The sequence below is a fragment of the Salvia hispanica genome, chromosome 6, assembly GCF_029641045.1.
Source record: "Salvia hispanica isolate PSC_SH4W2 chromosome 6, Shi_PSC_v1, whole genome shotgun sequence".
Lineage (NCBI taxonomy): Eukaryota > Viridiplantae > Streptophyta > Magnoliopsida > Lamiales > Lamiaceae > Salvia > Salvia hispanica.
This window is the reverse complement of record NC_142697.1, coordinates 30,985,413-31,009,201: the sequence shown is the minus strand read 5'-3', so window position 1 is coordinate 31,009,201 and position 23,789 is coordinate 30,985,413. Positions and strand designations below refer to the sequence as shown.

Sequence of the window (23,789 nt, the reverse complement as noted above, 5' to 3'; positions counted from 1 at the left end):
ATTAATTAGACCTAATGTCTTGTAAACAATGATAGTACCTTATAAGGTTGCCTCATTTACATGGTTAAGTATTATGTATGAATACTTTCTGTTAGATGAGTTTGAGTGACATTTCAATTCTAAGTTCTAATGCAATTGATGTTAGCTATGGATTGTTCGGTATGCAAGATTATATCTCGCAAATCCACAAATCCTAGTTCGCATAATTTTTCGTCCATTCAAACTCATTCTCTAACATAACATGAGAACGGAAAGAAACATATAGTCAAACACAACTCAAATATAAGAAATAGAAAACACGAGCACGAATACAAAAGGAAAATTAAAGACAAAGAAAGGAGTAGAAAATACAAATCAAGTAGAAGCTCTGAACTCAAGCAAGAATTCCAAATCAAACACGAGAAAATCACACAATCCTCAGTTTGGCTTTTAATCAAGTTCCCCTGAATGTTGATGTAGGTCTATTGCACCTCTTCTTCGTCTTACATTTGTATCCAACGCCAAAAAAGAATTCGACTAACCATCGCGGTCTTCCACTTCTTATAATCATATAACCAATTCCAATCCCAACTACGAATCCACTTCCATAACCCATCACAACACTTCTCCAACCAAATCCATCCATAAATCCGTATTCATCATCACCTTCTTCTACAGGCTGCATCCATGACCCATTCTCACATTTTCTTGTTAGTGGAAATCCACACAATCCCGAGTTTCTCATATATGAATCATTATCAAACGTAGAGAACTGATTAGATTGTGGTATTTGTCCAATAAGATTGTTCATTGAAAGGTTTAATGTCGCAAGAAACGTCAACCTTGTCAACTCACTTGGGATTTCTCCATCCAATTTGTTTGTCGACAAGTCCAGCGATTCAAGCTCACTTAGGTTTCCAAGAGATGAAGGTATGTGCCCCGTGAGGGTATTGTGGGATAAGTTCAAGTATTTGAGAATCTTAAGATTTCCTATGGAAGGTGGAATATTTCCAGAGAATCTATTGGAGGATAAGTCAATTATTGTGAAGGTTTGCAATAGATTTTTCAATAACTGATCCTGGCCTTTGAAGGTGAGCCTCATGTCCACAAAACTTGTGCGATTTACTTCGTTCACCTCTACCATCATCGCTCTAAAATTCTTGAAATATCTTTGAGGTAGAGAGTCCACAAATTCATTGTGGGATACATCTAAAACTTGCAACTTAGGAAATGGATTCTTGGTTGGTGAATGACGTGACATGTTACCATAAAACTTGTTAGACCTCAACACTAGCACCCGAAGCTTAAGAAGGCTTTCCATCCAAAACGGAAATTCGTCTTGTATTCTGTTATTTCCAATGTCAATGCCCTTTAAACTTTTACAGTGAATTAAAGATTCGGGTAATGGTCCTATCAATTTATTATCATTCAAATTGATGGACTGAAGACTACACCCCTTTGTAAATGTTGATGGAATGAGACCACTAAGTTGATTAGAGTTTAAATGAAAGATGAGAAAGTTTCTATAGCATTGTGGCAGTCTTCCTTCCAAGGTGTTGTTTGTGAGAATAAGGTATGAAAGCGATGACAAGTTGCATATTGAGGATGGGAGCTGACCATTTAATTTGTTCGAGGAGAGAACAAAGTATTGCAGATTTGATAAATTCCCAATGGTGGATGGAATTGTACCTTCGATCAATTCATTTGAAAGATAAATAAGGATATAATTGAAATTTTTGTATACAAGAATGCACGTTAATGATATAGCATTGTCACAGTCTTCCTTTCAAGGTGTGATTCGTGAGTACGATATTGAAGAAATGGCAAGTTGCATATTGAGGATGAGAGCTCACCATTTAATTTGTTTGAGGAGAGAAAAAAGTATTGCAGATTTGATAGATACCCAATGGTGGATGGAATTGTACCTTCAATCAATTCATTTGAAAGATAAACAAGGATATAATTGAAATTTTTTTATATACGAAAATGCATATTAATGATATTTACCAATAAAAGAATTGTCGTCAAAGAACAAGTATTGTAGTGCTTTCATGTTCCCAATTTCCAAAGGCAATGCTCCACTAATTGTGTTACCTGAAAGGTTAATGCCTCCTAAAGAAGACATGTTCCCAATTTCGGAAGGCAAAGCACCTGCGCATAAAACATGGAGTGGTAAATTGTCAAGTTGACCAATTTCTTGCGGAACAATTCCACCAAAATGTTTACAAGAAGCCAGTACTATAATTTTTACAGAGAAAAGTACTACCTTCGGTTTCCATTAAATGTCCCACATTTTACAAACGAGGATTTTAAGAAATTATTTGACTTTGTGAAGGAAAGTAGGTGGAAAAAATTAGTAGAATGTGAACTCTACTTTTATATATTAGTTTTATAATAATTTTGAGTATAATGAGTTATTGGAATGTAGGATCTATTTATTAAAAATAATAAAAATGAAATTAGATATTTATTAGGGACCGTCCAAATAAGGAAATATGAGACATTTAATATGGGATTAGAGGGAGTATCATTTATCATCGTGGCGTATGAACCTTTTAGAATTTGTGTCCTAACATGAGTTTAATTGGAAATTCCCCTCTCACATCATAGATTTCTTGTAAATATCCCAACAACTAAATTCAGGTCCGACCCGCCTAGTAGTGACTCTTAAAGTGTTTGGACACACAGAATTTCACCACAATAAAATGTTTAAAGTATTCATTATGCAGTCTAAGTGAGACATATTTTCTTTTGGAATGTTCCGGCCAAAGTGAGACATTTCGTTTCATTAAATACACTATCTAAATTCTTGTACCAAAATAAAAATATACTCCTTCCGTCCCAATAAATATGCAACATTTGGTTTCCGGCATAAGATTTTATGCAGTGTTGTTTTGTGAGTTAATGAGGAGAGAGTAAAGTAAGAAGAAAAAGTAGAGATAGAATTGTTTCTATTTTAGAAAACGTTTCATTTTTATTGGGACAACCCAAAAATGAAAACGTTGCATTTCTAATGGGGCAGGGGAAGTATTTATTTAGACTATGAGGAGATAGCATAGGTTAAAAGAACTGTTGTTGGGCAGTAATTAGTTACTCCCTCCGTCCCGGCTAAGATGACACATTGCATAGCCGGCACAGGATTTTAGGAGTTATTGGTTAAAGTGTTTAATTGGAGAGAGAGAGAGGGTGGGGTAAGTATTAAAGTAGAGAGATAAAGAAATATTGATATTTTAATGAGAGTGAGAAAAAGTGGTTGAATGTATTAATTGGAAAGAGAAAGTTACTAAAAAAGGAAATGTGTCATCTTAGTTGAGACAAACTAAAAAGGAAAACGTGTCATCTTAAGCGGGACGGAGGGAGTAGATTAGAGTTGTGAATATAGTTGAATAATAAATCATACCACTCAAACTATTATTGCATAGCGATAAGCTAATGAGAGTCGTCATGTTCCCCATTTCTCTTGGGATTAATCCGCTAAGTTTGTTGGAATACAAATCCATCAGCTCCAACTTATTAAGATGACATATCTCTTTTGGAATAGTACCTAACCAATAATGACACCATCAGAGTCACACAAAAAGTGTAACGATCATAACATTAGAAAGTAAAATGAATGATTCGGTCTATTGAGAGATTGAGTTGTATATTTTCAATAAATGCGAATTAAAATTCTTATAAAGAAAATACATTTAATTAAGACTAGCCATTTTCTACTACTATTATTTTGGGCCATCAACAAAAATAGTTTTTTACAAATTTATAGTAAGTTTTTTCTTTCTATTGAAGCTACTCTCATTTCTACTCACATTACTTTAACTATTTTTTTCCTATATTTAAAAATTTTATATTAAAATTCATGTCATTCGTAACTAATAGTATTACTTTATGCGATCGAAAATAATATTTTTTTTCTATGATCGTATTATTTTATTAAGGGAGATAACAAAATAAATTTAAAGCATTTCAAGTTTCTAAGTAGACCTATATGCAATACCAAAAGGTTGAATATGCTTAACAATTAACATGAGTTAGAAATCTTACCGTTTAAAGCATTATCGTGAAGCATTAAGTATCGCAGTTCTTTCATGTTCCCAATTTCTGAAGGCAACAGCCCAGTAATTGTGTTCGATGATAGTTCAATCAATATCAAAGAAGACATGTTGAAAATGGCTGGCGGCAAAGGACCTGACAACTTGTTCAATCTCATCTCCATCCATTGTAAATGATCAAGATGACCAATCTCATGTGGAATAATTCCTATAAATTAAATATTTAGCTAAAGTTAGTATAATTATATATACAGAGAGAGTTGTAATTAAATACTAGCTAATTTAATTTACTAATTTGCTAAAATAGTAAAAAATATTACTTATTATATGAACTTTTGAATGTTTTAATCCTAAAATTTGCTTTATTGCAACTCCATCTTTCACATATCTAGAATTTTCATGTTAATATCCGATAACTGAATTCAGCTTCGACTTGTCTAGATTGGATGTATTTATTTTATGAATGGAAAATGCTCAAATAAAAAATTGGCGAGCAGGAGTACATCGAGAACGGTACTAAAACAGATACACTAGTACATTAAAATATTAATAGAATAAACAACAGCTTCACACAACTATATCATGCTGATGTATTAACTTTGTAGCACACAACAAATTCAAACGAACATGGCAAACGATATACTAACCAAATGTTAGATTTACAAATCACACCCAATATTATTATAACATCTAGTAACCAAATGTGAACCAAGATCATTTTTATCATAAAATAATAGTATATAGTTTGCATTAATTGTACACTACTAGATCTTGAGCTATGGTGTTGTTTTCCTATCTAATTTCATGAAATTGAGTACAGCTATTGTGATGTGTATATTTCCAAAGCATATGAGATCAATAACGGAGTACTAGTAAACAGTTTCCTTAAAATATGTCCATGCACATAATATATTTATATTCCTAACTCACACTTAAATTGATAATTATAAATAAATGATACACATTATATAATTAAATCAAGACATAAGATCATTCAACCACATATATCAATACATTGTAAAAAAAAATTGTCAATTAAAAGTATTAATATCAATTAAAAACAAATTAGTTATAACCAACTTTTAAAAAATATCTCAAAACTTTAAATGGATATAACTATCTCAATTTAAATTATTTTTTCACACAACATACATCAAACTAAAGAAAATTTTATAAGGATTCCAATGAGATCCTAGTGCATATGTTTCGATTTCAAAATTTTTCATGAAGTTTCCTATAATTTGTTAAGCAGTTTACATCAATACAACTTGCAAACTATGCCAATATAATACATGGATAATGTCAATATGATACTCCCTCCGTCCCAAGGTATTAGACCAACTTTTCTTTTTGGGATGTCCCAACATATTAGACTCATTTCCTTTTTTAGCAAAAAACATCTATCTTATTTTATTCTCCACCTACTTTTTTCTCTCTTCTCTCCCCTACTTTTTCCCTCTCTCATACTTTACTCTCTCCACTTTAACTATTTAAAATCAATTCCTTAAATCATGTGCCCAATAGAAGTGAGTCTAATACTCCGGGACGGAGGGAGTACTATATTACATTTTCATGTGACATACTACATCCGTCCTTGAAAATTTGTCCATTTTACATTTCTGTCCGTCCCCTAAAATTTGTCCCATTTCACTTTTACCATTTTTGGTAGTGAACCTTATATTCCACTAACTCTTTCCTACTCACATTTTATTATAAAACTAATATATAAAAGTAGGACCCATAATCCACTAACTTTTTTCAACTCACTTTCTATTACATTTCTTAAATCTCGTGCCAGGTCAAAGTGGGACAAATTTTGGGGAACGGAGGTAATTTTTTATACACTATGGTGGTGTTCGGTTTCCTAGATAAAATAATACCAAGATATAATCTAAGATTGAGTTGTGAGATTGTTTTAGTCATAGGGGATTAGCTATGACTAATTATCTCATGATTGTCTATCTAGGATTGAGTTGTGAATTAATCTCATGAACCAAACACACTACATACATAATCTCGGGATACAAACTTGCAAACCGAACACCCCACTAGACCCTAAATTTGGTAGTTATTCTTTCTTTAATATTAAAAAGTGAAAAATGAAATTACACATGGCAATTTATAGACTATTACTCCCTCCGTCCCAATTGATTTGGGACACTTTGACCTGGCACAAGTTTTAAGAAATATAATGGAAAGTGAGTTGAAAAAGTTGGTGGAATGTGGGCCCTACTTTTAAAGTATTAGTTTTATAATAAAATGTGAGTAGGAATGAGTTAGTGGAATATGTGGTCCACTACTAAAAATGGTAAAAGTGAAATGAGAAAAATTATGTGGGACGGCCTGAAATGGAATACTAGGTCGAATTATCTGGGACGGAGGGAGTAGATCTTTAAACTTTCATGATCTTAAATTAGTTGTAGTTAGCAATTAAGGTGTGAGTTAACAATTGAATCTATAAACTTCGTAAAGAAATAAAGAGTTTGAAAAAACTAAGCATAAAAGAAGGATGACATATCTATACCTCTAATATTGTTGCAACCAACGTATAATATCTTAAGTTGTGTGATGTTCCCAATTTGTGTAGGCAAATATCCACCAAAGTTGTTGTCGAACAAATCAAGAATCTCAAGTTGTGGACATTCACCCAAACTCAGTGGTATCTCTCCCTCTAAATTGTTTCTAGACAGATTAAGTATCTGAAGGTTATTGTGCCTGCAAATATCATTTGGGAAGGGGCCATGAAGAGAGTTGTGACTCAAATCTAGAGAAACAAGAGAAGAAAGATTTCCGATTTCGGGCGGGATGCTGCCACTAAGTCCCATTCTTGAAAGATTTAAATGAGCCACTCTACTATAACGCGAATCACAAGTGACTCCGATCCATGAGCAAACTGAAGCTCCGATGGTCCAATTTTTTTTCAAAATATTGTAAGGAGTTGAAGTGACTATGGTGGATTTGAATGCAAGAAGTGCTAACTCATCAGTGTTGATTTGATGAGTAGTAGCAAAGCTAAGACAAGAAAACAATATGAACAGGGAAAGTAAGAAAAATGAGGAAACTCTTTCCATATTGAAAAAGAAATATGTGTGAGCTAACAAGAAGCCTTGGAGATACCCTTTTATTATAATTCAAGTCAAGGACCACTGGCTATTTCACATTTAAAGCTAAAAATAATTGCAGTGAAGGTATAAATGCTACTCCCTCTTTCTTACAATAACTACCACATTTTGTTATTTCTTCCGTCTCACGATGAAAGTCACATTTACTTACCATAAATGGTAATTATATATCTCATATCCACTAACTCACTTCACTCACATTATATTATAAAACTAATATAAAAAAATGGACCTCATGTGCCACTAACTTTTTCAATCCACTATTCTTTACTTTTCTTAAAACCGTGTGGGACGGATGGAATAGTATATAAGGAGTATATTTCAATTTTTCTATGTAACTAATTAATGAGGAAAAGAAAAGTCGTCTAAAAAATCTTTATATTCTTTAGAAAACAAAGTAGTTGTAGTTTTTTGGACGCTCTAGTCAGGGGAGGAGGCACGATGGAAAAGGGGGGCCCTTGGGCCCCTTGCCCATTTTAATAATTAGTATATATAATATATATATGCAAAAGTTAGTAAGTAGGAGTATATGAAAAGCTAGTGCAGTTGGTCAAGATTTTTGCCAGAGTTCGACTCAATTTAGGAACATTTGGGTCCCTATTTCTTCTATAGCTTTGTTCATTTATGTTTTATTTATTAATAATATTAGTAATTTTGTTTAAATAATTTTAACTTATGATTATTAATAGTATATAACATAACACTAGTAAATTTGATCTTGAAGCTATCCAAGTAGTTCATTTGCTATGAAATTTGATTATAAAGAGTATGCTTGTTATTGTTTTTGGTTTAACGTTGGTACTTGGTTTTTTCATTGGCCTTGATTGGTTTATTCTTTTATTGGGATGTTGTTGAACTCTTACCATCATTTGGTTTGAGCCTTTTATTTGTTTATGTTTTGTTTAGTAATTTGTTTTAGCTTTTTAGTAGTTCTATAATAGAAAATAATTCTTTGACCTGATAAATATGAAAATATTTTATATAATATTAATAAATATGTGCTATGCTCTAAAAAATCTATTCACTAATTAATTTTCTCATCATCCGTTTTTCACGCGCGGCTTTTTATATTGCTCATGTTTTCGCGTCGTTACTACTGATCATACTCAACAAATTTTTTATGGTAGTTTGGGCCCCCCAACATTAATATTCTGGCTTCGTCACTGGCTCTAGTATTGGTGTTGCAGTGCAGACATATTTTAAAATTAACAATACTATATTATTTAAAAAATTGTGATATTAGAAAAATACATTATTTATTCAGTATACGATAATACAATAATCCCTTAGGTACTCTTTATATCCAAGAAAATAAGAACTCTTGTGCCAATACTTATAGCATCTCCAATAGCGGCTAGACCACTGGCTAGCCGAAATATTGGAAACGGCCAGCCGCATTTCGGCGAAGAAACCGGCGAGCGCACGCCGATTTGAGGGCGCTCGCCGATGCGCTGGCCGCCATTGTGGCGTGCCGATCGGCGAGCGATCGGCCAGCGCCCATTTTTCATTTTTTTTTGAAATTTTTTGAAAAACAATATATACGCGATTTTAGTTTCATTTTCATTTGCACCACTTGTTTTAACGAGTTTTCTCTCTCTCTAAATTTCTGTACAAGAGCAACATCGAGCGCTGGACAAGAACAACGAGTCCAGCCAAGCGACGAGCGGATCTCAGACTCCCACGGTACCCATGGAATCTGGATGGGGCCAGATGGGTGGGCAGATGGGCCAAGGGTTTAACGTCCCTTGGAAACAGTTGCTGGGGATGATGGCGGGGATGCAGTAGGGGATGCCGGGCGGGGGGCAGGCCAGCGACCGGCAGGCAACGCCGGGGTGGGGAGGTATGCCCAGATGCAGCAGCAGATGATGGGGATGATGCCGGTATGGCAGGGAGGGATGCAGCCCGGTATGCATCCCGGGATGCAGGGGTCACCGGGGGGGGGGGGGGGGGACATAGTCTATCGTCCCTCTCTTGATTTTTTGATGGCTTCGTCTCACACGTCGACCCAAGTAGAGACGCAGTTCACTGCGGATGACCTTTTGTCATTGCATAAGATGAGGATCGATATCGGAGAGCCAGACACTCCCGTTCCAGCGGGTCGGGCCGCGCCGAAGAAGAAGACCAAGGGGAAGAGCAAGGTGGTCGGCGAGTCGTCGCAGCCCGCTGTTCACGACACCCCGCACGGAGGAAGTGGACGGAGGATGAGTACGTCGGCGTGGCCAAGGCGTGGTTGTCGGTTTGCGACGATCCGCTGGTTGCGAACAACCAGCGGATCGTCAACATGTGGGCTAAGATTAGAGCAGCCTACAGGAGGAACTGCCCGCACGGAAAGGACTACAACGGGGAGGAGTGTCAGAAGGGGTGGGAACGCATCAGGGCCGCGGTCGGCCGTTTTTTGGGGTTGTACACCAACGCCCTCCACATGATGACTAGTGGGAAGACTGAGGAGGACGCCCGGAGGGTAGCGGAGAGTCAGTTCCCCGTGAAGGGGACTTATAAGGAGTTCACCTTCTAGGAGTACTATCTGGTGCTGAAGGACTCCGAGAAGTTCCGGGCGGGAGTCGATGCTGGGTGGCCGAAGAAGCAGAAGCTGAACTATTCCGGCGATTACAGCGGCAGCAGCGGCGGATCTCACGACCTTCCCCCCCGGATGCTGAGAAGTTTCCGTCCCCTCCATCCTTTGCTCGTCGCCCTCGCCCGGTTGGCCAAAAGCGGGCACAACGGGCAGCGAGGGGAGGATCCCCCCTATCGCCCCAGAAGGTCATCTCGCCCCCCCCCCTCCCCCCACGCGCGTACACCTTATTCTCGCGTCAAAAAACGGAGGAACGGATGTACAAGGTCTTCCAAGAGTGGAGGGCCGCAACTGACCCCATGGAGAATAGGTTTCTTCAATCAATGCTCGAGAACATGCAGGTGGATTTGGATGCCACGAGGGCACTGGTGGGGGGCTCAGACGCGGGCTCAGATACCCCGGGTGGCGGCGGCGACGATGAGGAGTAGAGAGCGGCGAGGCTCGTGTGTGGAAGCCCGTTTTTTTTTTTAAATCATGTATTTTTTTATCTTTGTACCTTTTTTTTTAATGAAATGAATAAATTTTCCCGTATATGTCTCGTAAATTTAATTCCGTAATTTATCGTAAATTTAATTCCATAAATGTAGTTGTTTTTGAATTATTTTTATTGCAGCTAGCCTGTGGCTGGCCTTAAGCTAACCCATTTGATTAAAATGCTGACGTGGCAGGTGGTATTTTAGTGCTAATGACATAGCAGGGAGAGAGAGTGGCTAGTCTGTGGCTGGCTTATAGCTGGCCTATTGCCACTGGAGATGCTCTTATAGATTGCTAGCTGCTAAAAAAAACTAATAGGGAATAAAATAAAATTATACCACAGATAGCATAACATTTTGTGAATGCTTTAAATTTATAATTTACCGAACCTTCCGAAAATAATCGTATTCTTCTAAGATAAAATAATATCTCGTAGAAATTAACAAAATTTGCCATAATAAGTTTCAAAATAATCTAAATGAATTTGTTCACACCAAGAATAAAGATACATCAATTCACCATAATTGTCATGTTATTAATGATTGATAGTTCTATATATTTATAAATTGTAATATTGCATACTATCATAGAGTAAATAATTGATAGCTCCATGTGTTGACTTCAAAGACTTTGCAAATTCAACTGAATTTACTCGCTTAAACTGCATAATATTATGTGAGAATGTTAAAATATTTAGGAACTCATGTTATTATCTAATGATATGCAATAAAAATAATTAACATGATTAGATCTAGATTCTTAATAAAATTGTACGTTGAGGATTTAAACACAATAGTTAGAGAACTCGTTAATTTGTTGTGTTGTGCGTTTCCATGATTTGATTTGGTCATGCAGTTGAATTCATATACTCTAATCCCGTACAGAAACAGTCATGGTACAAATAATTTTGCTAAAAAAGCTAGAAAATATCTATAGAATTTATTTATGTAAGCTAGAAAATATCTATAGAATTTATCCATGGGGAGGCGATCAATTGCTAACTAATTAGCAATCTCAAATTAAGACTAAATCTTAACCATTAGATTAGAAGATCTAGTAGTTGAAATAATGCCACATGGATTATATTTTTAATTAAGAAAATTAATAAATAAAATTAGAGGGTATTAATGTCAATTCTCTCTCATTAAAATCATCTTAAAACTTTAAATTTACGTAACTCTCTCAATTTAAATTATTTTTTCGCAAAAAATATACTCCATCCGTCCCAAGATAAGTGACCTACTTCTTTTGGGCACGGGATTTAAGGAATTGTATTTAAATAAGTTAAAGTGGAAAGAGTAAAGTATGAGAGAGGGAAAAGTAGAGGAGAGAAGAGAGAATAAAGTATGTGGAGAATAAAGTAAGAGAGATAACTTTTTGCTAAAAATGGAAATAGGTCACTTATAGTGGGACACCCCAAAAAGGAATACAAGTCACTTATCTTGGGACGGATGGAGTATCAAATTAAAGATAATTTTATAAGGATTCCAACGAGATTTCAATTGCATATGTTCCGACGACGTTCGGATGATGAAATTTGATATTTTTTATTTTAGTTTTCGTAAATGTTGATAACCAGATTTTTATCAACAAATACATCAAAAAATCTCAATAAAATCATGTAAAAATCTCAATAAAACCATGTAAAAATCTCAATAAATATGTGTTCATATTTTCTTGTACTAATGTTGATATTCTTATGTCATATTGTTGATATTTGTAATACACTATGTTGATATAAAAAAACATTCACGAAAATTTTCATATGATAACATAATGACGATATTACCCTTTTTTGTTGATATTTTGTCTACTATTTATTGAGATTCGTAAGATTTAATCTCATCCACTCATTTTAAAATCTAAGGGTGGAGATTTGGTCTTGATTTTGGATTAGGGTGCTATAAGCATTAGAATATGACCCTTTATTTATGAGCCCAAAAGTAATCGGATTTCTAAATCATTTCTGCAATATAAATCGTCATGTTCCAATGAGCTTATTATATTTTACATGATTTAATCAATTTGGACCGTAACTATAATCATAATTTTAGTTTAGCCCATATTCTTTAAAAAAAATAAAAAAATAAATATAAAGTTTTATTAAAGTTAAATGGCCATGGCTTAAAACTTACAAGTGAGGCGTAGACGCGTAGTCCTATCCTCTACAAAGACGTATCATTAATATATATTGATTTAGTCAGAGCCCTCAACTTTGTCTTACTAGTATTAAATAGGAGTAGTACATAGAACCCTTATCTTTTCTATTATTATCTCCATCCCCATAATGTTTCTCTTTGACCCAATACTAGTTTTATAAAATACTCCATATAATGTGAGTTAGAAGTAGAAAGTGGGTCAACATATATTTATACATTAATTTTATAATAAAACGTGAGTGATAATGAGTTAGTGGATATGAGTTCACTACTAAAATAATAAAAATAAAGCGAGACAATTAATCTGGGAATAAAAATGGAAAACTGATACGCATGATATAGAACGGAGGGAGTAATGATTATATTTAAGTTTTATGTTTAATTAACACTACTATTTTTTCTGAAATATGAATCTTTGTTTCATATGCTAATTTTCCTTAGTACGAAGTTTACTTAGTATAGTACTCCCTCCGTCTCATAATAGATGACATACTTAGGGAATGATACGAGATTTTAGGAGACGATATTGTTTTGTGTGTCAGGTAGAGAGAGAAAGTAATATATTCATATTAAGATGAGAAAGAACTTTAAAAAAAAATGTGACATCTTTTGTGGGATAAATTAAAAAGAGAAGTGTGACATCTATTATAGGACTGATGGAGTACTATATTAAGATTTTGCACGTAATTATTTTATGCAGCTCTAACACAGAAGGTTACTTATTAATTTCTTATAGATAATTAAAACATAAATTGCGTACATATATATTAAATCAACCAAATAAATTATACTCTCTGTGATAATGCGACACTTCTTTTTTGCACCTTTTTCGAGAGAAGAATAATAAAAAAAATAGAATAAAATAAGAGAGAAAATAATGTAGAGAAAAGACTAAGCCAAGTCAATTTGTCAACAACTATATGTACCCTATTTTCTTCATATTTTAAATCAGATTTTGACAAATACAGACCAATTCAAAATTTTGAACTTTGAATAAAATAAATCTTAATTGATTCAAAATATTTGAAAATCGAAATACGAAAATTCAAATTTCAGTCGAATTGAAAAATCCGATATAATTTTGAAATTATTATGTATTTGGTGAAAGCAATCTATATTATCTGTCCAAAAGGTATGTATATGTATTGCCATATATATGAATATTGAAGTTAAATATTTAAAGTTCAAACTCACCTTTACCCAATCAGTAGAAATGCAATTCAGTGGTTGAGGATTCAGGTGGACTATTATGTGTTCGTGTACCAATGTAAAACCTAGTAAAGAATAATTGTATTAATTTATGAATAAGTAAAATAGGAAAGAAAATAACGTTGATTAATGCAATCCACCAGCTACATTGTAGAGTAGTTCAAGAACTTAAATAAAAACAATGTCATAATAAATGTAGAACAAATCAAAAGATATCCTAGCAGTAGACGACAGCGGTCAAATTAAAGTAATAAATAAATTTTAAATAATTTAAGTATCCATATCTCAAAAGCAAAATATACTATCACCCTCCATATCACCAAAATATACTATCTCCCTCCATATTTGACTGACACGAAATTTAAGAAATTATTTAATTTTATATAGTAAAATGAGTAAAGTAGTTAGTGAAACGTGAGAATTACTTTTATATATTAGTTTTAGAGTAAAGACCAATTTTGGTCCTGAACATATGGCATTTTACGTTTTTGTTCTACATTATCTTTTGAATTTTGTGGTCCTGAACATATAGAAATTTGATCATTTTGGTCCTCAATCAACATTTCCGTTAAAAATTGACGATCAAAGGGTTTAATCCCGATTTTGACCAAATTTATTCTGGAGGAAATGCTGGAGTCTCTCCGGCGAGAAGAAGAGACCCAGACACTCGGGGAACTTGCCGCCGCCGCGAGGCCTAAGCCGACGTCTCGTGCTCGGCTTCCGTCGGCGAAGAGGCCGTTGCCTACGAGTAGGGAAGAAATGGAAGGACAGAGAGAAATGCAAGATTGGGAGAAATGCAATGGAAAAATCGGACACGTATGATGCCAAAGGGAAAGGCCGTCCCATGAAAAAGGTATGATTTTGATCCAATTTGTTTCTGGTTGCATTGAAAGGAAATTGAAGGTGTTTTAATCATATATTTAGATTTCTTTGCTTTACAATTGTATTGGCATGCTTGAATTCCGACTAGTGACTATTTTCATGGCATAATTTGATAAGATTTGGCATTTTTATCCTCTTCCGGTCTCCTCACTGGCTGCTCCATTTTTATCATTAGCCGCCTCCTCACTGCCCGCTCCGATTCCTCTTCCGCCACCCTTCCTTCATCTCGCGTTGGATTCCGATCCAATCCGTTGAGGTCGCCGGCAAGCTCGTCGTCCTCGCCGCCACCAACGATGACTTCCTCCCCGCCTTATCGCAGCCCCTAATTTTTGATCCGCTCACCGCAAATTGGACGCTCGGCCCATAGATCGCCGCTCCCCGCCGCTGGTGCCCCGCAGGCGCCTCTCAAAGATGGTAGCGTCGATTTCTATCTCATTCAAGCCATTCATCACGAATAATGAAAATTAATTCAATCCATCTAAATTAATCCCCAATCAATTGTGTATTAAATTGAATAGGTAAATTCAGCCGCGATGCAATTGGCGTCGTGGGATGGAGGGGGAAATTGTGCATGGTGAATGTGAGTGGCGGCACGGTGAAGGAAGGGATAATTTACATCGAGAAGGATTCGTGGGAGGAGATGTCGGCGGGGATGCTTGCGGGGTGGAGGGAGCCAGATTTAATTATGATTTAACCTTTAATTCGTGAGTCGAGAATAAATCATAATTAAAAGTTAAATTCGGTCAAAATCGAGACATTGACCGTTAGTTTTTAATGAAAATGTTGACGGAGGACCAAAATGATCAAATTTCCATATGTTCAGGACCACAAAATTCAAAAGATAATGTTTAGGACCAAAAACCTAAAATGACCATATGTTCAGGTCCAATTTTGGCCTTTACTCTTAGTTTTATACTACCTCCGTCCACCAAAATTTGTCCAGTTTTCCATTTCCGTCCGTCCCCCAAAATTTGTCCCATTTCACTTTTACCATTTTTGGTAATGGACCCCATATTTCACTAACTCATTTCTACTCACATTTTATTATAAAACTAATATATAAAAGTAGGACCCACAATCCACTAACTTTTGCAACTCATTTTCCATTACATTTCTTAAAACCCGTGCCGGGTCAAATTGAGACGAACTTTGGTGGACGGAGGTAGTAATAAAATGTGAGTAGAATCAGTTAGTGGAATGTAGGGTCCACTTACTAAATATAGTAAAAAGTGAAATGAGAGTATGAGACATTTATTAGCGGACGGATGAAAAAAGGAAAAATGAAATATTTAATGGCGGACGGAGAGAGTAATAAAAATAGTATATTTTGTCAATATTTCATTGCCAAATGTTAAATATGTTTTTAATTAATCCACCCACTATTAAATGTCTCATTTGACTATTTGTATTTGATTCCACTATTATATTTCACTCATATTTTTATTGTAAAATTAATATACCAGTACTCAAATTTCACTAAATCTTTTTATTAATTTTCCTTAGATTTAATTTCTTAAAACTATGACCAATCATAGTTGAAAAATAGCGGATCAAGGGAAAACATAAAATCTCTGATCGAAGAAAACACAACAACACCATTTTAAAAATTAAGTGCTATATACCATTACAATCCTAAGTTAATTCAATCGCCCAAAATATTAGGAAACACCGATTTCTGTAAAATCCCATGCAGCAACAATAGGTAATACTATCATTCACAATAAGCATATATTGTTAATATATCAGATTCCCTGCACTAACAATAGGAAATATCATTTATAATATGGCCGATCCATATCAAATACTACCCTGCAATTAATAACAAATCCAAAATAAAGAATATTAGTGTAAAATCAAGAATGATTAAGACATTAATCCACACATTTTACCATATCGTTCATACATACTGAAATCAAACGTTACACAAAGAATATAAATGATACAAATGGGATACATACTGAAATCAAACGTTACACAAAGAATATAAATGATACAAATCTGTAATCAAATGCAAACTCTAAATATTGTACAAACTTCAAACTATAATTTGGACTGCTAAAAAATGTCAACAGATGACAAAATAACAGCAATAGAAAATATCAACACAGTGTCAACGGTTGACAACATGTTGACATCAAAATCTTGAAATTTTATACTGTGTTGACATTGTGTTGATATTGCATTGACGTTGCGTTGAAAATTACTATCATATACAAATAATCTCATAATCACTCTCTATTTAAACCCTAAATCACCACCAAATTAATAAATCAAAATCACCACCATGAAAAAAACCCTCTTCTCTATCTTCGTCGTCGCCCTCCTCGGCCCCTCCCTCGGAGACAAACAAACCGACGAACTAATCGAGAAAGTGTGCTCCCACGCCGGGGACGACTCCTTCTGCCAAGGCATCCTCTACAAGAACCTCCCCCCGCCGCCCGTGGACCTGGCCGCGCTGGCGAGGCTGACGCTGAGCCTCACACTGAGCTTTACGAAAGAGACGCTGGCGTTCGTCGAGAAGGTGGAGGCGGACGAGAAGCGGCTCGGGGTGAGGCAGCGCTACTATTGGTGCCGGATTGGTTACATAAAAGTGCTGAGCAAAGTGCAGACGGCGGAGTACAATGCGAGGAGGAGTGAGTTTAATTTGATGACGACGACGCTGGGGGAGTGTGGTGGGCCGATTAGGCAGTGCCAGAAGAACGTGGCTGGGCTGCAGCCGGCGTTGAAGGAGAAGAATAAGTTGATGTTGGTTCTTATTGAGATGGGCTCTAATGCGGGGACCTATTTGTAGATGTTTTGTTGAGGAGTTTATTTGATAATATTTCGGAACATGGCAATTGGATGGAAAATAAATGAATGATTTTGGATTTATGTTATTGCTAATGAGCAATTTTTATTTTAGAGTGTTGGAGCTATTTGATTGGGCCTTGTTCATTTCTGTCTTGGCTTCGACCCAAATGTGTGTGAGCAGCCCAATGACTGATTCAAGCCTGCTTCGCCCTGTGTGCTCCCAATGGCTGCTATCTGGCACCTCAACGTAGATCTCGTCGCTCGGCCGTTGGATGTTAAGAGCATCCACAATAGAGGCGGACATCCTAGCGGACAAGCCCAGGGACATCCCAAAAATACCTCCTGCCATGTCACAAGGACATTCCACTACACTGTCACGTCATAAAGACATTCCACTGCACAATAGCAGACAAGTACTAGGACATCCCAGCGGACAAGCAAAATAATAAAAATTCACAAAAACGCAATTACGGAATTAAAATTTCGACACCAATACAAGGAAAATGCAACCATTTTATTTTTTTAAAAAAAGATACATATTTAAATAAAAAAATACATAGGTTTGATTTTAAAAAATGAAAAATTGGGATGTCCGTCGGGACTTCCGTTGAGTCACCACAATAGTGAACGAGACAACAGACATCCCGACGGACATCCGCGGACGACCTCTCATCCGTCTCGGATGTCCATCGACCGGACGTTCGCCCCAATACTGGACGTCCCAGACGGACGACCTCTCAGTCCTGGATGTCCGTCGACCGCACGTCCGCCCCAATAGTGGACGTCCTGGACGGACGACCTGCTCGCCGGTCGAACGTCCGCCAGGATGTCCGCTATTGTGGATGCTTTAAGTGTGTATGTTGTGTCAGAGTTTAACCTATTGAGATTTGAGTCGGATAACATATTTAACCTATTCACACCAAATTATAACAGTATACTCCCTCCTTCTCACTTTAAGTGGAGCATTTCTATTTCAACATGATATTTTATATAGTGTTGTTATGTGAGTTGAGTGGAGATAATAAAGTAAGAGAGAGGGAAAAGTCGAGACAGTCATGTTTCTACTTTTAGAAATGTGTAATTTAGAGTTGAACATCCTAAAAAGGAAAATGGTTCACTTAGAGTGGGACGGAGGAAGTATATGAATTTTAATTATAATGATTTGTTCTAGTTTCTTTGTTACAATCAGTAAATTTTGAAAGATGTACTATTAATATGTATTGATATAATGAGGAGTGATCAAGGTCTAACTAATTGTAAGTACTCCCTCCGCCCCATTGAAGATGATCCATTTTCCTTTTTGGTTTGTCCCAATCAAGATGACCCATTACTTAAAATGGAAACACCTTTTTATCTCTACTTTATTCTCTCTTTCTTACTTTACTCTCTCCTCTTAACACACAAAATATAACTGCATAAAATCCTGTGGCGCCCAAGGAAGGGGCCATCTTCCTTGAGACGAAGGGAGTATATAACTAGAGAACAAATCTCAGCCATACTTCTTGTTACTCAAAATTAATCTTATAGTTTAAACAAACTTTTAGAGTTTTAAGAAAAAATGCTTGTCCAATGGCATTTTGGGAATTCAATATCTCAACATGAATTAATGAATAACATATAATCATCATCGTGAATCCAATCTTACCAAACTCATGCGCAAATCTGAACCAAATTTAGCTTAGGATTTCTTACAAAAATATGAGATTCCCATTCAAATTCATTCCCGATAATCAAGCATGAATTACTGCGAGATTTCTGAACCACATTCATGCGCGATTTCTCAAATCTGAACATAATTTAGCTTTCCGATCCAATTCGTTCATGATTGATCAACTACGTTTTATTCAACCCGAATTCGTTCAGGATTGATCAGCGTGATTTGATTCTGATTGAATTCATCACAACTGATCAAATTCGCTCACGATTGACCAACGCAATTTGATTCATTCTTCACGTTCATTCCTTCATCGCAACGTCTGGATTCCTTATCAAATGGATTCAATTCCGATACATTCATCGGAAGATTATTTCGATTCTGATTCCTCTTCATCGAGAGGGGAAGGAGAAACTGAATCTAAAGGTAATTATCAATTAAGTGTTGTTGCTCAGCATGATTAGATTGTGTATGATGTGAAAAAACATTAGAGGGAACTATATGTGGCGAACAGTGAAATAAATATGCTTAATATGAGTTGTAGTGTAGTAAATATGCTTTATAGTGAGTAAATATGTACTATCGTGTATTAAATATACTTTATAGTGAAGTAAATATTGTTTATAGTGAAGTATATTATGCATTTAGTGAACTATTTTCATTAGAGTGAAGTATATTATGCATTAGAGTGAAGTAAAACATAATTAAATTGAAGTATTGCAGTGTTAGAGTAAAGTGTTTGTGATTCATGGTTAGAGTGAAGTAAAACATTATTAGAGTGAAGTATTCCATGTTTAGAGTGAAGTGTCTGTGATTCATGCTTATAATGCTCAACTTTTTCATTTTAGTGAAGTAAAACATGACTAAAGTGAAGTATTCGAGTGTTAGAGTGAAGTGTTAGTGATCCATGCTTCAAGTGATATGTTTTATCATTTCAGTGAAGTATATTATGCATTAAGTGAACTATTTTATGCTAACAGTGAAGTATATTTTTCTTACAGTGGCTAGAGTGAAGTGTTTGTGATTCATGCTTAAAGTTCTCTTCTTTTTCAATTTAATGAAGTAAAACATGATTAAAGTGAAGTATTTATGCTCACAGTGAAGTATATTTTTCTTACAGTGGTTTACGTAACAAAATGCCCTAATGATTTGAAACCAAAAATTGGAAGTTTCATGACCCTTGATCGTGCATTGGACTTCTACAACAATTATGCTCGATATGTTGGGTTTGACACACGTAAAAAAGGATCGAAAAAGGAAAAAGATATCATTACTTGGATTTATGTGGTGTGTAGCCGAGAAGGTACAAAGCAAAGAAAGAATGAACAACATGAGGTGAAACACAAGCGTTCTTCTATTAAGTGCTTTTTTGCTAAAGTGTCTTGGAAGTTTTTTATGGGTGTTGGTTATGTTATACAAATTTTTGTTGAAGAACACAATCACGAGATGGTTGAGGAACGCCATAAGAATTTTATGAAGTTGAACCACAATTTGGATTTAGTCCATCAGAAATTCATACTTGATTGTGCTAATGCAAATATCGGTCCAACTTTAAGTTTTAGCTTACTCAAGGAAGTGCTTGGTGGTACATCCTTAAAAACAAAATACGGCATGACACAACATATTTGAATTTAAGCACATAAAAATTTAAAAGTAGCCTACACAAAAATGTAGGATAGAAAGCCCACCTCATTATTTTAATATTCTTAACTTGAAAACTCTCACTTCGTTTTTAACTTGCTTTCAAAAGAAAGCCCTTTTTGAAAAAATAATAAACTTATCAAACTCAAGAAAACATCTAATTAGAATGCATGCATCCTCTGTGTGTTCGTATTATTCTTCATCTCCTCTTAGAAAGGTTTCTAGATTCTCGTATTTTAAAAGCTCCGTCCGACATCTCAGGAATTACTTAATTAACCGGCATGGATTAATTAATTAGTCCATACTATAAAATTACCTCATTTCTTCTCCACACTCCTCTGTGTACACTACTAGCTAAGGATAACATAATACAGATAATCGTGACTAGGAGGGGGAGGGAAGGAGTGGGGAGAAGAAATGGGGGAAGATCGACCCAAAAATACTTGGTTACTAATATCACCAAGATATTTTATACTAAGTAAGAGTTCATACAATACCAAAAGGTAAGAGTAATAGCACAAAATATGTTTTGGTGTTCCTAAACTTGCACAACGGAAGTAGATAAACACGATCCATACATTGAAATATGAACATCTAAGAGGCTTAGTCTAAACAGCCAAAAACTTCCTCCTCTCAACACCATATTCCCACCTCTTCATTTTATCAACTTGCACATTTAGAAATACATGCAGGGCTGAGTAAATACGTACTCAATGAACACAGTGCCGAAAGATACAATTATACATATGAAAGTGTAGCCAAGTCATCACAGTAACACTCAGGGGTTTTCTTTAAAAGGCCGAAGCTTACTAAAATTATGTTTGACTGCGCAGTCTACGTTACCTCGCCATATCCGTCATCTCGTGCCGTGGAGATGGTGTTCTACCACGGTCACTTATAACTTTCTTGTGTCGGGAAGATGGCCACCTTCCTCGGTCACTAAACCCGTCATTTGGATGTCGGTCCACTGTGTACACTAACCCAAGTATTCCTTTTAGTAAGCTAACATGCGTAGACTTCCCAAAATATATAATTCATAAAAAATATAAATTATTTTCGAGCTGAGTTTTGATGAAAATCTGAACTCATGTTCATTATTAAAAAAAGATGTCGTTGTCTTGTCATAAATATTTTTATGTGAAGATGTCTATCTGTTATGCTTATGCCAAGAATATTATGAATCGAATTCGGGTCCGAGCAAAGGTGGTGTCCCTACTTAGACTAGTGTACACAGTGGACCGACAGCCAAATGGCGGGTTTAGTGACCGAGGAAGGTGGCCACCCTCCCGGCACATGAAAGTTATAGGTGACCGTGGTAGAACACCATCTCCACGGCACGAGATGACGGATATGGCGAGGTAACGTAGACTGCGCAGTCAAACATAATTTTAGTAAGCTTGGGCCTTTTAAAGAAAACCCCTGAGTGTTACTGTGATGACTTGGCAACACTTTCATATGTATAATTGTATCTTTCGGCACTGTGTTCATTGAGTACGTATGTACTCAGCCCTGCATGTATTTCTAAATGTGCAGGTTGATAAAAGGAAGAGGTGGGCATCTGGTGTTGAGAGGAGGAAGTTTTTGGCTGTTTAGACTAAGCCTCTTAGATGTTCATATTTCAATGTATGGCGGGAAGGTGGCCACCTTCCTTGGTCACTGAACCCGCCATTTGGCTGTCGGTCCACTGTGTACACTAATCCAAGTAGGGACACCACCCTTGCTCGGATTCGAATTCGATTCATAATATTCTTGGCATAAGCATAACAGATAGGCATCTTCACATAAAAATATTTATGACAAGACAACGACATTTTTTTTTATAACGAACATGGGTTCAGATTTTCATCAAAACTCAGCTAGAAAATAATTTATATTTTTATTCCCACTAAATGTAGGATAGAAGTTCACCTTATTTATTTTCCAAGATTTTGGAAACAAACCTTTGCTTCAACGACGACCCCCTTTGTGATTCTTACCTTTTAAAATAAATAAATAAATATAAAAAAAAACTAAGTTAGTTAAGCGATGAGATAATATGCCAACTCATTGTACACATCCTATTTTCTATAATTTCTTCTTTTAACTCAATGTTATAAATAAATTTGGAGGTTTAGCTAAGATATAACTAGTTTACGTAAGGATGTAACAATTAAATTTATCGACCTAAGATAACTTTAACTGCATCAAGTTGTATTTGAAATTCTAATGAATCATGAAAATAAAGAATTTGGGGCTGAGGATTTGTAAATAAAGATTAGTCAAACAAATTTGATTTATATGGTGTTCTATTTACTTAATCATGTAGCCTAACTCCAAAAATTAAAAAAAAAATAAATATGGAGCCCAGATTAATATCTATCCCCAGCATAAAAGCCAAAGGAGTCTTCCCTTCAAATCCTTCCATACCCTAGCCCCCAACGAAGAGAAAGAAACTCTCTCTTCTCTCTAGAAGGAGTGTTGTCGTTGCTGCCAACATCCCGCGACGCCATCGGCACCCCTTTCTCTCCCATTATCTCTCTTCTTCTTCTTCTTCTCGGCCTTTCTTTCTTAGATTCACAATCACTACAACCTCTCTCTCTCTCTCTCTCTCTCTCTCTCTCTCTCTCCCGCTTGTGCATGCACAAGCGACGGTCTCTCCACCCTTCGCCCACACCCTGCACCACCGGAAATTTCCAGTCATCCTAACGCCACCGTCCACACCTCACACGCCGCCGCTGTATGCGACGGCTATGGTTCCTGCCTGCGCTGGGCTCTGGGGCGGCTACTTCCGTGCGTGGTGGATGTCGCCGCTACATGCGGTGGTCACGCACCGCAGCTGCCCCTGCCCCTCTCCGTGCTCACAGGTTCCGACAGCTGATAAGATCACTATTCTCTTATCCCTCATCTCTTTTACTTATCCTCAGAAGATTCATAACTATAAAATATTAATCTTTGTCACCACAGTTTCAAAGTTGATAAAATGGGAGGTTTCCATCTTTCCTAGGGTTTATGGAATCTTCATAATCCTTTCTGCAAATCGGAGCAGAAACTACTTCCTAAAATAAGCCATTAACAATTGTAATTATTGGAGTTTTAAGACTTGATTTGTTTATTTTATGAATTATATATTTTGGGAAGTCTATGCATGTTAGCTTACTAAAAGGAATACTTGGGTAATAGAACATGCTGCAGTAGGTGTTATTCTTATTGAAGATTCAAGTGTTATGCTCCAAAAAAAATATAAAAGCACTAAATAAGAAATGAAGACTAAAAATATTT

At 35.9% G+C, this 23,789-nt stretch overlaps 2 protein-coding genes across 2 annotated transcripts; one reads left to right on the top strand and one right to left on the bottom strand.

Moving 5' to 3' along the window:
- Positions 1 to 260: 260 nt before the first annotated feature.
- On the bottom strand, positions 261 to 7,099 carry LOC125208443 (uncharacterized). Its single transcript, XM_048108059.2, has 6 exons — positions 6,553 to 7,099; positions 4,021 to 4,236; positions 3,380 to 3,523; positions 1,987 to 2,130; positions 1,833 to 1,904; positions 261 to 1,668 (listed from the first exon to the last, which is right to left on the bottom strand). Exons 1-6 carry the CDS (start codon positions 7,097 to 7,099, stop codon positions 434 to 436), a joined length of 2,358 nt encoding a protein of 785 aa, XP_047964016.2. The 3' UTR covers positions 261 to 433.
- Positions 7,100 to 16,730: 9,631 nt separating this feature from the next.
- Positions 16,731 to 17,237, top strand: LOC148923565 (Plant invertase/pectin methylesterase inhibitor superfamily protein). The gene has a single exon (XM_089061537.1). It carries the CDS (start codon positions 16,731 to 16,733, stop codon positions 17,235 to 17,237), a length of 507 nt encoding a protein of 168 aa, XP_088917663.1.
- The last annotated feature ends 6,552 nt before the right edge of the window (positions 17,238 to 23,789 follow it).